Genomic DNA, 14,976 nt, shown 5'->3' with positions numbered 1-14,976 from the left:
AGTATCAACATATTCCACATACTGGAATTTCTCTATTGTAGAAAAAAAAAAAAGACAATAGTAAACATGGTGAAACATGTTCTATACATTCATGGAAAAATATTTTCTTTGTTTTCAACTTGCTTTGAAAAATAATTGTTTTAATAATATAATTCATTATCCAGTATGCATGGCTATCCACTATGAGAAAAATGGAACAAGATGTTGATTACACAGATGCAGGGTCTGAATTCTTTTCTGTCAGTATTAATGTGTGCACAACATCAAACATGTTATCAAATAATAATAATAATGACGATGATAAACTACTATAAATTAACAATGGGTGTAATGAGATTTGCATTTTCAATGGCTGTTTCTTGACTTTGTAAAGGAGTCATTGCCTATTTGGATCCTTTAGCTCAGGGGTGTCCAAACTTTTTTCAAAGGTTTTTACCAAGGGCCATATGCGGTATAATACACAAATAGTCAGGCCACTCACTCGAGGTGAAGTACGTATTGCCTCATCTGGTTTATTTAAGTAAACTGAATGTATTTTTGGAATTTGCTGAGGGCCAATTAACAATGGATTGCGAGCCGCAGTTGGCCCATGGGCCGCAGTTTGGACACCCCTGCTTAGCTGCTGACTCAAGGAAAAGCTTCTTTAGTTCACTGTGTCAATGGAAATATCATAAGGAAGTGGTTACACATTTCTGATAATAAATACTAGGCATAGTGATCATTCTCACATAAGAATAATGAACGTTTTTGTTTTCTCTCCTTCGGCTGCCATCTTCCCCAAACTAAAGCTAAGCAGGGTCAAGTGGAAAATTCCTCCCTTTATATTGGGAAAGAACTTTAACCAGTTTCAAAAGATATTAAGCGAAAATAAGCTCTATTTCTTAAGGAATACTGTTTTTCATTATTTTGCCCAGTGTCTTGTCGTAAGAGTGGGTGGAACTTGCAGCTGTTAATTTATAGTAGTTTATTATCATCATCATTATTATTATTTGATAACGTGTTTGATGTTGTGCACACATTTTCTAAAAGAATAGAAATAGCTCTGGCATGAACAGAAGCATAAGGAACATCGAAAAATTGAACTGTGGAGTGGCCTTTGTGCAACAGAGTTAGACAACGGTCATAAAGTTTTTCCTAGCCATATGACAGTCATAAGAGGTCATCTTCTTTGTGAATCATCACCCATCCCCTCACCCTCCAGTCACTGTCCCCCTGCTGTTCTCATCCCCCAACTCCAATGAAATCTACACTCCACTAGTTAGCCTTTAAAAATGCTCATTTGTACAAGTTTTTAACATTTGCAACAATTCAATGCCACCCCCAGCCACTCCCCACCTACTTTGTCCCCAGAAATAACACATTTCTGTAAATTAAAATTACTGTGTCTCTCTGTGTGTGCACACATGTGAAAGTGTTTGCATTTGCAAGAAAGAAACAATTTTTAAAAAAAGGAACAAAAACTGGAGAATTTTGCATTTTTGGTGTTTTTTTTTTTTGTATTTGCGCAGACCATTTTAGGATTTTCAGTCTCAACAAAACACAATTAAAACAAAGAATCTAGTAAAATATTTGTGCATGTACTGCTAAACAATTCTAGCAATTTTATTAAGCAATACCTTTATTATTTTTTGAATATTCTTAACAGACTGGAACAAAACATTTTTTATTCAAAACAAAATATGCATACTGTACGCATGTCGCAGGGTTAAGTATGATGCAGAGGTTAAAGTTTGTTTGAACGAAAACAAATGCCTGGGGGAATTTCATAGCTATAAAGTTAATAACTAAATTTTGTTCGCTAAGAGGACCTTTTCTATGGTTTTCCTTCACTTCCCAGCTACACAGCAAACATATCTGAAGTGCACTTCCCAAGTGTAGTTAGAGAATAGGAAGGAATGTAAAGTGTTTTTTTAATTATTTGTTTTGTTTGTTTATTTTTTTTAAAAACAGCCCTTATTAACTTTTCCTTCCACTGATTCTACTGTAAACTCATAAAAGCCTTTTGTAGAAAACAAATTCATAGACACTCAGCGTGTGAAATGTTCCCACAAAAAGAAAAAAATACAAATAGAGCAACCAGATTTCTCCTCTTTTCTTCAACTACCTAGAGCATGTTAGAGTGATAAAGTTTTTGCATTTGAATGAAAATGGCTAACCTATTTTTTTAAAAAATCTTCTTTTGTGATGATACAGAATTGCATACACTTTATACCTGGAGTAATTAAAACCGCATGTTGGGGAAATCCTGGAGCAAAATTGGGTATATTGTGTATACTGCAGGTATTTGAGCATCTCTACTATCTCCTCCACAACCATAAAGAGGAACAAGAAGTCAAGATCTGTGCCCTCAGTCTCTGTTCTCATTACAAGGGCCCAAATGGGCCCCTGTGTGAGCCGCAACAAAACTGCAATCTCAACCAACGCCCCGCTTCCAGGAAGGACTCCTGCCTCTTCACATGCTGATCCTAGGCGGCCACTCAGAGCCGCCTGATCAGCGAGAAAGGACTGGGCCTTGGGGAATGGGAGCTGGAGCAACATAGTTCATAATCGTTTGCTTTTATTTGTTTTCAACATAAAAATGTGTTAGCTGTCTGATTCCACCTATTTCGGGGAACACTTGTTTGTCCAGCTGAAAAGTAACCCCCTCTGCTCCGTTGCGGGTTTGTGCAACAGCAGCTCAGAGGCCCACCAGAGCTTGCGCGCCCATTGCCGTGGCCACATAGACAGAAGCAAGCGGATGTCTGCTGAGGGGCGAGAAGAGGGTGAGAGGAGGAAAGGCCAGGAAAGGCATTGGTTCCTTAGGCAGGAGGGCGAGTTAGGGAATTTTTTTATTTTTTGTTGTTTTCTTTTTTTTGTCTTTTTTATTTTTTATCATTTTTTTTGTTGTTGTTGTTTTTTGCTATATACCATGAGGTCATAGCAATCATTCCTCTAATAGAAACTGACAGGACATAGAGACAAAACTATCTGATGAACACACACAATGACTAGAAATATATATATAGAGAGACAGTGAAAAGACTTAGTTTACCTCTGAGAAACCATCCCCCAAAATAAATCCTGTATTAACAAGTGCAAAAAATAAACAAACAAATCAACCTAAAGCAAAATCCAAAGCAAATAATACCTCCAAACATTAAAACACAGTGTATAAAATGGTGTGAGAAATTGAAGTCACTTTACAGCCTTTTAGTCAATAAAAAGCTGTGTTTGTGTCCTTGTTTGGATTCAGGCCCATCTTTTTAAATGTTACCCTAAAGGCCTTGCAAGAAGTGATTGGAGGGTAAAAGCACCCAGTCTGTTACATCTTATAGCAGTTGCGTTTTCATGGTGGGCCAGCTGCTGCTCTGGTGCCACTTTGTCCTTCGCTGTTAGTCCTCATTAGTTGAGCTTTCCTCCAGCGTGTTGATGCCTCCAAAGCTCAGCGCCGTGGCGTTCTGTGCTGCTGAGGCTGTGAGAACTGTATGTAAGAGAATCAGTACGAGAACACACAGTTTGAGTCTGCTGTTGCACAGTCTTGTTGCTGATGAAACTGGGAGCGACGTCCTGTGACAGGATCCACTTTTTAACACCGGCCCTTTGGATGGATTGTTGGATTGCTCTTCTCTCCTGACATCACAGCATTCTGGTTCATCATTGGTTAGAAAGGTCTGGGAGAGCCCTGCAGGATGAAGAAGGTGGACCGACAGTTAAAAGGAAAGGAAGACCTGCAGGAAGGAGTGCATAGTAGAGCGAAGCTGTTACTTTAACGTTCTGATCCACAAAATCTTACAAGCAATTCATTTTGTAAAGGAAAGGAAAGTTGATACAGTCTGGATAAATAGTCAACCATGCTTTCAAACCAGCACTTTTAAGTTCCTCACTCTGTTCTTTTTTATATTCCTGGTGGTCATACCATGAAAGTTCTGGGTTGTGATGAATATAGAATGAAAGATGTCATTAGGTCAAAATCAGAACCTGAGGTTCTGGATCAATTCAGTGATCAAGGACATGCAACCATCATTATTCTTTAACAGGAATGCAATTAATTAATGCAATGCATAAAGTAACATCAACTAGTTATGCTAAGTGAAATAACCAACCAATCAAAGTATCACTGCTGTAGGAACTGTGTTTACTAATCACTTCCTCTGCTAAACCTCACCATGTCTTATATCCCGTCCTGGTGAATGGGCATAACCATCTACAAGCCAATGGGTGACCATTTCCTTTCGATTTATTTTCTGAGTATTTCTCTTTCCAACCTTGTTTCTTGCTATATTATATATAATGTTTTTGTGGAGTTGCATAAGCCATTTTGTATCTTTTTTTTTTTTCCACTGGACTGAAACACTTTTCTCACAAGTGTTAGAATGGAATTTCTCCATAAATTTTATTATGTTACACTCAAGCTTGAAAAATGGAAAAATAAGGATATAGCAATTGTAAGGATTAAATAAGATTCTGCATGCAAAGAGCTTAGCTTGGTGCTTAGCACAGGAATAAAACTTAAAATTTTGGCTACTGTTAATAAGAATAGCTATTAATAGTGTCTCGTGCCTCCACCTATATGATAAAATCTAAAATATCTTTTCCGCTCTCTCCAGACTCATTGCTCAATGTTCCAGCCATCCTGAACTACTGGCTCTTCTCGGACTCTTCCTATCCCCTCTGTATGACTGTCCAAGCTGCTTTTCCTCCTTGGAATATTCGCCATCAACTCATACACCTACTCTCCTTTATCCTTCAAGTTCAACTTACAGGAAATTCCCTATGCTCACATGCCTGGGCTGCTAGTGCGTTTTTTGTAACTTCAATAAACAGTTATTATTTTTTTATTTCAATCACAATTGCTCATTTTCATGTCAATTTCCTAACTTATTTGTTAACTTAAAAGCAAGAATTATATATTTTCAGTTTCGCGTGACCAATATGTAGCAGAATACCTGAACAAAACAGATTCTTAATTAGCATTTATTGCATGAATAAACTCAATATATAGTTATTTAATTAAAAATCTATTAAATAATATACACTGTAATCTTCAGTTTCTTTTAAAGAAATGACCAAGATATCCTTATAATGATGCTTACAATATTCATTTCTTCTTAGGCATTCAAAGGTAAACTTCACCTTCGCCTAGGAAGAATATGGAGAAAAAACTGAATTAATGAGGTCTGCAGCTGCGACATTTTTATTGTATGATATTTTATCATATAAGATACCTCACTGGTAGACTAATCAGTTATTGAAGTACACGTTTTCCAAAATTATATTCTACAAAGAAGAGAGTTTATAGGTAACTTTATAAGAATAGAAATCTAAAAGTCATTTAGATCAACATTCTAGAATATTAATAGTCAGAATATGTTTAACAATGCCATCCAAATAAGAAGCTCTTCCAAGGTTGTTGAGAAGCTAGCTTCCTGATTTATAATTTCATTTCAGAAAGGATAAGGCTATTCATTCAAGCCAATATCTGTATTCTTCTTTTGACTGACAAAATTAATATTCTATTTCCTTTGTCCATCTTTTTAATTAGTTTTTATTCAGAGTTATACATGCATATATATTAACAAGCAAATAATGTCACAAGATACTTTACAAAAAAACAAAAAAACACACACACGAAAAAAATTCTCCACCTCCCCATCCCCAATTTTTCCTTCTCAGAGTCAAATACATGCACCTCTTAACTATTTCCGTATTTAGCTGCATTTTTATAAATAACCTGTTGTGTGCTTTCCTTGATTTTTCCTTTTGTATCATTAGCTATTGACTTCTCACTAGAACATGTGAGGATAAAACATTCATCCTCCTTCTTCCTCCAGCTCATATGATCCCTTCCACACAATACCCCCATTCCACCGTGGTAGTCTGCTCAATATTCAGTGTTTGCTTCATTAGGATCTTGTGAAAACAATTCTTATCTCAGCCAAGTAGTAAACTTTACTTTTCCATTCCTAACCCATTTTGGTTTTTTTTCTTAGAGCTAATAACTATTTTACAGTTCTCTATGTACTTACTAATTCAACCCTAAATACTTTGTCAGTTATTTCTGTGTTCTCTCAGTTTTATCATCCTGTGGAAATATCTCCTGGAGCCTTTTATATCTGGACAGGTTGCTTAGCTACCAGCCTGAAAACTCAAATGAACCATCCTCTTGGGGATGCTTGCTGCCTTTCTCCCCTGGATTTCCTATTTCCTATTGCCTCCTTTCTCATTTACGGGTACTGTGGCATCTAGTACCTTCATAAGGAAAAGCTCATGGGAGTAAATTGCCAAGGCATTGTATGCTTAAAAATGTGTTTATTTTTCCACGTTTTATTGTTTGGCTGAGTATGGAATTCTGGTTTAGCATTTCTTATCCTTCAAATTTATTTGTGTATCATTCCTACATTTAGTTTTTGGACCTCTAGGATGTGTACTTTAATTTTCTTATCTCTTCTGTTTTATGTCACTTCATCCCTTTGCTCTGCTTTCTGGAGGATTTGGTGAGCTTCAGCGTGTACTAATTTTGAGGTTTTTTTCTACCACATTTTAATTTTCGATAGCTCTTTTATGTACTCTGAATGTTGGTTTTCTTTTTGTTTTGTTTTGAAGTGACTGTTCTCATTTCATAGTTGCAATATATTCTTTGATTGCTCTCAGATATTTGCAGTACTTTTATTTGTCATGTTTTATTTCCTCCCTGTATGGGCTCTGTTCTCTCCAAGTTATGTTTTTTCCTCTTTGTTTCTCCCTTATTTTTTTACATGGGAACCCTGCACATTCTTGATTGTCTGCCCACATGAAAAAGTTTTGGAATCTGGGCACCTAAGAAGGATTACAGGCTGTGAGTTGCCCTGGAGGATGACCTGCCTCAACTGTTTAGGTGGAGAAACTTTTAAAACTCTTTCCTTTAGGTTGATCCGATCCCTCAGAAAATATCCAATAGCTATCCTGGAGGGCAAAAGCCGGGCAGCCAGTTTTCCAAGAGCGAGATGTGAGAAGGCACTGGGATGGGGTAGGGGCAGTCTCAACCCTCAGTGTGTATGCATTCACTTAATCCTGTTTTGGTCCCCCGAACCTCAACTCCTCCTGGTGTCACCCAGTCCAACCTCCTTCTCCCACCATCTCAAAAGAAAAAAAAAAAATTGTTCCCCTCCCACACATAAATACTGCAGGTCTTTTCTTTGGGGTGAGGGAGGGAAAAGTGCTAGGTTGGAGAGGAGGGCATGGGCTATGGACGGCACGCCTGCTTCTTAAACAGATTTCCACCCAGCCCTGCTTGTCTCCTCCAAATATCTCATGCTGTCCATGACTGCGTCTGGAGAGAGTCTTAGATGAAAATCTGGTTGACTCTTGGTTTCCTCTCTGTTGATTCTAGCCTTCAGCAAATCCTTTACCATGCATCAATTTTCTTTCTAGTTTCTAGGAAGTATTTGGTTATTGTGTCCTCATTCAGTCTTCTATCTTTTAGGATTTATGCCTAAAAAACAATTTCTTTTCTGTTGGTTTGCCTAGAAAACGTTACTGCCCTTTTCATCGTTCTGCTCTGTCTTGAACTTGGGACAGATGCCTATTTCTCTGTCAGATACATTTTTGAATAAACAAGGATAATACAGCCTGATGTGGTTTCCTGCCCGATGTGGTAGATGATGTGGGGGGTTGTCATCCAGGGGACCCCCAAGATATGGACACTTGCCCTTCCAACTGGCGATGCTGCCTGCCTGCAGGTGGATCCTGCCTCAGTATCTCTCTGGAAACCGCCCTTGGCTGAGGACAGCAGCCTTGCCCGAGGTTTCTCGGCCCCTGGGAAGCATCCTCCAATAATCAGGGCATCTGAGAAGGGCCATCCCAATCTCAGATGTTTTCCCATTGCCAAATCCTCCTTCCTCGATTCCCTCACAAGTGTAGTTCCCAATATCCTTCCCAGTAAACCATTTGCACACAGACATGCTGTGTGGGGAAGCCTACCTATAGTGGCTAATTCCTTCTCATCATTCAAAGGAACTATAATAAGAACATATTTCCAAAAGAAAATAAATAATTTCTTAAACAATAATTTCATTACACAAATATATCAGTGATTGGTGTTAGGAAATAAAGAGAAAAACATTTCAGTTAATGAAATCTTGCTCTGATACATTGCTTACAAATATTCTTTTTGCAATATCTAATGAATCATTACCTGCTATTTGACACTGAATAATAATAATTATAGCAATGATTATTCTGTCTTATAGTAACAACCTCATGGAGTTTTTGGAGGATTAACTAGTACAAATAAACTGTTTAGAACAGTGCCTGGCAGATAGTAAAATCTCACCTAATATTCGTTACTCGTATTATAAGTTAGGAAGGGCTTTGTAAAACATCTAATTCAAATCCTTTTTCTGTTTTCAATTAGTTTAACCAACTCACAGAAACAGCTTATTTTTCACTGCTCCACACAATTATTCTAGTATGGTCTTTATAAATATTATTTAAGTGTAGGAAAGGCAAATATTCTCAGGAAATATCCTTACAATAAACACACAGTATTATTTAAATATAATCCTTCATTATCTCAGTAATTTACCTTTTACCATCTTTAAGTCCAAGAATATATGAGACTCATTTTTCAAATACTTGAACTAGTAATATACTTTATTTTTTCTGAATGCAAAAGTTTAGAAAACAGTGAAGTAAAAAGGAAGAGAATTACCCCAAATCTGAATTTGTTAGGATGAAAAAATAAAAAAGAAACTGCTGGAATTCATTCTCCCCATTTTTTTTATTAATACAGACATACGTATACATACACACTATGTGCATATAATATACAGATTTCAAATATAAAATTATGTTTAGCATGTTAAATTGTACTTTACATTATTATTCTATAATTTATTTGATAGTATTTATTTTATATTTTGCACATATGTTACCAAGATTAAATATGTATAAATATATATGTATATTTGTATATGTAAATATATACACACAAACACACACAGACACACACACACATATATAATTGTAGAGTTTTGGAAACTCTGGAACAGTTTAGATAGCTTGGAATGTATAAAACTTTCTGGATATAATTTCTTTAAAGTAATTTTCATAGTTCTATAGTTTCTTTCATAGTTATTAATCTGTCAAGGTTGTTTTGTGTCAATTTCAAGCATTTATATTTCTTTAATTTGTTTTATTGAGAATTTTACATTTATGAATGTAGAGTTATACATAATGTCTTATCTTAAAACTCTTAATTTTTCTACATTATCTTCCTCATTGTTAATATTTTATTTCTATTTTATACTGCATAAGACTTGCAAGATTTTTTCACTTTTATTTGCATTATCAAAGATGCAGCTCTTGAACATATGGGTACTTATTCTTTGTTAACGCACTGATTTCTTCATTTATGATAATTCCTTCCTCTTTTGTTTAATTTTCTTTTATTCTCCTTCTAACAATTTTGAATTGAATGGAAATTTAGTCATTTAAAATAACTTTTTCCCTAATAGGTAAGACATTTATTGCTCAATAGCTTTGGCCAATTCTCTTATGTTCTCATATACAGTGATTTTGCATATTCCATAATTCAATTTATAGTTCATTTTATATCTAAATGACTTAAAAGAGTGTTTTATTGCTTTATTTTCTCTTAATTCCAATTGTTTGATATAGTTTAGAAAATACTTTGTCACTAATTTCAAGTTTTATTTACATTGTTTAAGAACGTGGGCTTTGAAAACTTGATTTCCCCAATTGTTTTCTTTGTATTAATATGACATTATATATGCTATGTAACATTTTCAAATGTTAACATTGACTAACAATATTTAGTTGCAAGCTTTGTAATTTTGCCTATTCAGAATGTCATTAACTGAGAAATGTCTTTTGCAACTGTTTCTAATAATCTTGCTTTATATATTTGGCTGTTATGTCAGTAAATACAGAAAATCCATAAATCACATTTTTCACTAGACATTTACTATTAATCCTAGACATTTACTATTAATCAAGAAAATGTGGCATTCTTTTTTCTTATAAAGTGTCAATTTTTTGTGTTTTTGTTTGTGGTGAAGTTTTGTTGTTTATGTTCTTGTGGTTTTGAATATTTTTTGTTTGGTACTGATGTAATCTCTGTACATATTAGCACATTTGTGTGATACATTTGTCTATTGTTTTAATTTTTCTTGATCTCTTTATTTTATTCTTTTCTCTGTACGGTGTTCTACATCGGAAAGTTTCACAATGATTGAAAAGGAAAGTTTAACCTGTTTACATGTATTTCAGATTTGTAGTGCTTGGTCTTGTTTTCACCAGATAATAACATTTCCAAACATATAAAAATGTTTGTTTGTTTTTTACCATTCCTTTTGTTTTCTATCATTTGCTGTATGAGCATATTTAAATGCATAGGTTTCCATAATTTATTAAATGTATGCTTTTATTACTTTTACTAGAATTTTAAAAAATCACATGCATTTGAACATATATTTGTGTAATTATGAGGATCATTGATGAGGAAATTAACAACATTTTACTTCCTTCAACTCCTCCTTTTTTTTAAGGCTATCATCAGATGTTTTATACTCATTTATTGTCAAATTACTAACATTTTATGTCTTCCTTCCCTGTAATTATTAAAAATAGTTGTATTTTGCTGTATATCAATCTCAATCAGGGATTATTTGGCAATTAGCAGAAGCACACTGGAGCTAAGTTACGCGAAAAAACAAAAAAAACAAAAGTAGGTGGTGGGAGGAATATCAGAAAAATTCAAGCTTATTTCATGAAATGAAAGACTGACAGTGTGCCAGGCAACATGAACAAAATTATGTAATAGTGTGACCATCAGAATTATGTGTACTCACCACTGGAGATACAGCACTGTAACTAATCTCTGTGTCCTACTGCATACGGCCCTCAACTGCTGTCCCACCACTCTCACCCCCCCACCTCGCAGGCAAATCTTTGTTGTTTTTTCTTGTATATGGGCCTATATGACTTCGTCATTTAGTCTCTCAATCAGGATTGCTGGGTTCCAATGACACACTTCTTGGGAAGCAAATCTACTTGTTTTTCTCCTCCAACCAGCCACACCAGAGAGAGATTCCCATACAACAAACATAGTTGCACATGTTTCTCTTTGAGAGAAAAAATGTGACCTCAGTGTTTTATGTCATGGACAAATATGATATTTTCCCTCTTGGAGCTTGTAGGATTTGTCTTCCATTCTCAAAATTCAACAATGTTTGCAGTTTGATCGCATTTCTTAATTTTGCCAGAAAGGGGAGCACCACTTTAATCTGCCAATAAGCGTGTCCATAAATTCAGGAAAGAGATTTCCTATTATTTCTTTGGTTGTTTCTTACTTATTTTCATATGTTTTATATGTTTTCAAGTTATCACATCCCCTCTTATCGTTTTTATATTCTTGATCTCCACCTTGGATTGCATTCTTCAAGTTGACCTTCCACTTTGTTTTTTCCAACCTTTATATGGTTGATATTGTATATGTATAACAAATTTGCAATTTTTAATTTGTTGCCCTGCAACAATTTCTTTTACAAAATCTACATCCATTGTTATGTTTTCCTGCTTTCCAGCCAAATTACCTTTTCACTCATCTCCCCTTATTTTAAAGGGTCTATATGTCCTTGAATTTTATTGAGACCAGATTCTGTCTAGCTACCCTGCAGTGATTTTCTCAAATATATGCTATCATTCTGCCTCTCAAACTCTTGTCTTCCTTCTTTTATGTAAAATATATTGTATTAGGTTCCATATTTCATTTTCTGTGAGTTGAAGGCTGAATCAAGTTTCCCCCAGAAGGTATGTGTAAGACCTAAGTACTAGTACCTTAGAAGGTGACCTTATTTGAAAATAGAGTCTTCAGAGACTTCCAGTTAAATTGAGGTCTTTAGAGGAGCCAAAGTCCAATACGACTTTCTGATGGTTTTTGGTTTTGCTTTTGTTTGTTTGTTTTTATTGTTGAGAGTGATTACCTTCATAACTCTAAATAATATATTCATGCATCTATTTCTCAATCCAGGGATTGTAGATCATAGCTAATTAGTCTCAACTAAGAAAGCTGGGTAGTTTCTTGTCATTATAGTTTTCTCTTACCCCATTAGTCCCCAGGTTTGGCCAGCCATTGCTTTTGTTCTAAAACTACAGTTACATTTTCCCATGCGTTTTTGTTCTATATGTTAATTTTGAAAATTGAAAGTAAAAATAAAATTTTTAGAGTTCATTTACTCCCATTTCATTATAGTAATATTATTCAAAGTATTTTAAATATTAGGCAAAATAATCACTTTTTATACTTTATCAAGTCATAAATTTATGAAAATTTTAGATAGCTTTATACATGAGTTATGATTCTCTTGCACATTTTCTTCTGAAGTTTTAGTTGATTTTTAATTGTCATATAAACAGAAAAAGTATTATACCTTCTTTCCTATATCACAAACTCATTCAGTTTCATAACCATAGCAATTTCGATGTTGTAATATGGACAGTTATTTTTGTTGCACAGATATTATCTTATGATTTGTTATTACTATATCATCAACATTGAAATTCTATAGTATACTCTTTCTTGGATTACTTTTTTGTTCTACTACAGTAAAACTTTAAATAATTTTTCAGATGGGATATGTGGAAGGTAAAGTTTCAAGAGTGTACATATTTAATTAAAATAAATTTTATTCCATTTGAAAGATATTTTGCCTGGGTATAACATCCAACATTCACAATCTCTTTTTCCTAATAACTTTGGCAACATTACTTCATTGTGTCCTAGTGTCTAGTGTTGTGGGTGAAATTCTGATTGTATTTGTTTCCTGTTGATGTTGTAACAAATTACCACAAATTTAGCAGCTTAAAATAACACTCAATTATTTACTCACAGTTCTGTAAATCAGAATCTAAGAGGATTGACTAAGGTTTCTCTGCTCTGTGTTCACTTGTGGGCCAAAATCAAGATGTTGCCAGGACTGAGTTCCTTTCTAAAGCCCATAGGGGAGGATCCACTTCTAAGCTCATTCAGTTTGTTGGCAGAATTTGGTTCTTTGTGCTTGCAGGACTGAGTTTCTGATATCCTTGCATGCTGTTAGCCAGGATTGTCCTCAGCTTCTAGAGGCCTGCAGTCCCCACTTCTTGGCTCAGGCCCCTTTCTCCATCTTCAAAGCCAGGAATGGCATTGGAGTCATTCTTTCTTCTCTCTCACCTCTACTTCTGCCATCTTTCCTGCCTCTTACATGGTGTCTTTCTGACGGACTCTTGTGCCTTCTTCTGAGCTTTAGAGGGCCTGTGTGATTAGATTGGGCCCACCCACATAATCAGGATAATCACCCCATCTCAAGGTCCATAATTTTAATCATATTTGCAAAGTCTGTTTTGCTATGTAACACATTCACAAGTTCTGAGGATTAGCCCACAGGCTTCTTTTGGTGGTACATTATTTAGTCTACCATACTTCACCCTCTGACCCCCAAAGATTCACACCCATGCCACATGCAAAACACATTCACCATATCCCACGCTTCCAAAAGTGTCCACCCAATACAGCATCAACTCAGTACAGAGATCTGCCCTAAATCTCATTGGTTCAAGCTCCCCAAATCTCTTATCTAAATAATCTAAATTAAGTATGGATATGGCTCTGGGCATAATCCATCCTGGGATAAAATTTCTCTCTCTGTGAAACTAGAATGCAAGTTATCTACTCCCAACATACGATGGTGAGAGAGGCATGGGCTAAGAGTTAGACATTCTGCTTCAAAAAGGGAAAAACCAGCAGGAAAAGGGGCTAGGAGTCCAAATCAATTTTGAAATCCAGCTTTACAAATTCCACTCGGTTCCTGGTCCTGGCCATGATCCTCTGTGGTTCTCAGCCTCACCCTCTGGGCTCAGAGCTCTGCCCTCTGATTTATCTTTTTTTTTTTTTTTTTTTTATGAAAAGTAACAGATGTGCGCAACTAAGTAGTTTCATTAGCATGTTTCTTGCCAGAGAATACTGGGGTCCAAGAGGCTTCCTTCATTTCATCCTGTCTCTGTTCCTTTCAGTCCAACCTGGCAGTGTTTTCACTGACATAAAATTCTCAATAACTCTGTGAGAATCTTGTCTGTGTTACAAGGATTCACTCCACTGGATAAGAAGCTCTTCCACAGAGATTTCCTAGAAAATCTGTTCTCTATTTTTTGCTACTGTTTAGATGGGTGAGGGGATCTTTAATCTTCTTAAAAGGCTTTTGTGTAACTTATACTCTGAGTTTTTAAACTTTTTGAGGTATGACAATGGTGGTACAGACACACCCTCAGGTGTTTTGTTTTGTTTCCTCTAGAACATGCTTTCCTGACAGCAAATTTATTATCTTTTCCTATATTGCTTGACTGACCATTTTCCCAAATCATCCAACTCTGGATTCTTAATGTTTAACAGTTCTTGCCATTTATGTTTCTCCTTTTGAATTTCATTATAAAGTGCAAGAAAAAAATCAGGTCACACCTTGAACACCACTGGGAAATCTCCTCAGCTATAGAGCCAACATCACCACTTAGCATCTCTGCTTTCCACATAACTGCATGTCACACTTCCGCTAGGCTTTCGGATACTATATATCGTTTGCAATTTCCATAAACACATTTCTCATTTATTTCTGAGCTCTTACCTACAGCTTCTAATGTCCATATTTCTACTAGCACCCTATTCATGGAAATCTGGGCTTTTTCTATCATGCCTCTCGAAATTCTTCCATCATCCCCCACTGCCTGGTTCCACACCCACTTCCATATTTCTAGGCATTCATTACAGCAGAACTCCTGTTCTAGTACTGAACTCTGTATTCATTATCTATTGCTGCTGTAAAAAAAAGAAAAAAAGGGAAAAAAAAAGTCACAGACACAGTGACTTAAAATGGCATCTATTTATTATCTCACAGTTCTGCAAGTCAGAAGCCTGAGTTGGTTTGACTGGTGTCTCTACTCTGGGTGTCCTGAGGCAGAAATAAAGTG

General features: G+C 35.6%; 1 protein-coding gene and 1 long non-coding RNA gene across 3 annotated transcripts in view; one reads left to right on the top strand and one right to left on the bottom strand.

Annotated features, from left to right (window-relative positions):
- The window catches only part of LOC141571021 (uncharacterized), a 264,504-nt gene extending 259,443 nt beyond the window's left edge, over nucleotides 1-5,061 (top strand). The window contains exon 3 of the long non-coding RNA XR_012495489.1: nucleotides 4,587-5,061. This is a non-coding gene — a long non-coding RNA (uncharacterized LOC141571021). The remainder of the gene's footprint in view (nucleotides 1-4,586) is intronic.
- Nucleotides 1,567-14,976, bottom strand: part of NALF1 (NALCN channel auxiliary factor 1) — a 577,967-nt gene continuing 564,557 nt past the window's right edge. The window contains exons 3-4 of one of the 2 annotated variants that reach the window (XM_019731060.3): nucleotides 5,073-5,118; nucleotides 3,523-3,661 (exon numbers count right to left, since the gene is read on the bottom strand). In XM_019731060.3, the coding sequence (XP_019586619.3) occupies nucleotides 5,096-5,118 (23 nt within the window). In that variant the 3' untranslated portion in view covers nucleotides 3,523-3,661; nucleotides 5,073-5,095. Of the gene's footprint in view, nucleotides 3,662-5,072; nucleotides 5,119-14,976 lie in introns of both variants that reach the window. The other variant, XM_019731059.3, reaches the window with a different exon arrangement.

This window comes from Rhinolophus sinicus, chromosome 16 (genome assembly GCF_057876585.1).
Source record: "Rhinolophus sinicus isolate RSI-liver-muscle chromosome 16, RSI-T2T, whole genome shotgun sequence".
NCBI classification, from domain to species: domain Eukaryota; kingdom Metazoa; phylum Chordata; class Mammalia; order Chiroptera; family Rhinolophidae; genus Rhinolophus; species Rhinolophus sinicus.
This window is presented reverse-complemented; position numbering and strand designations above follow the sequence as displayed.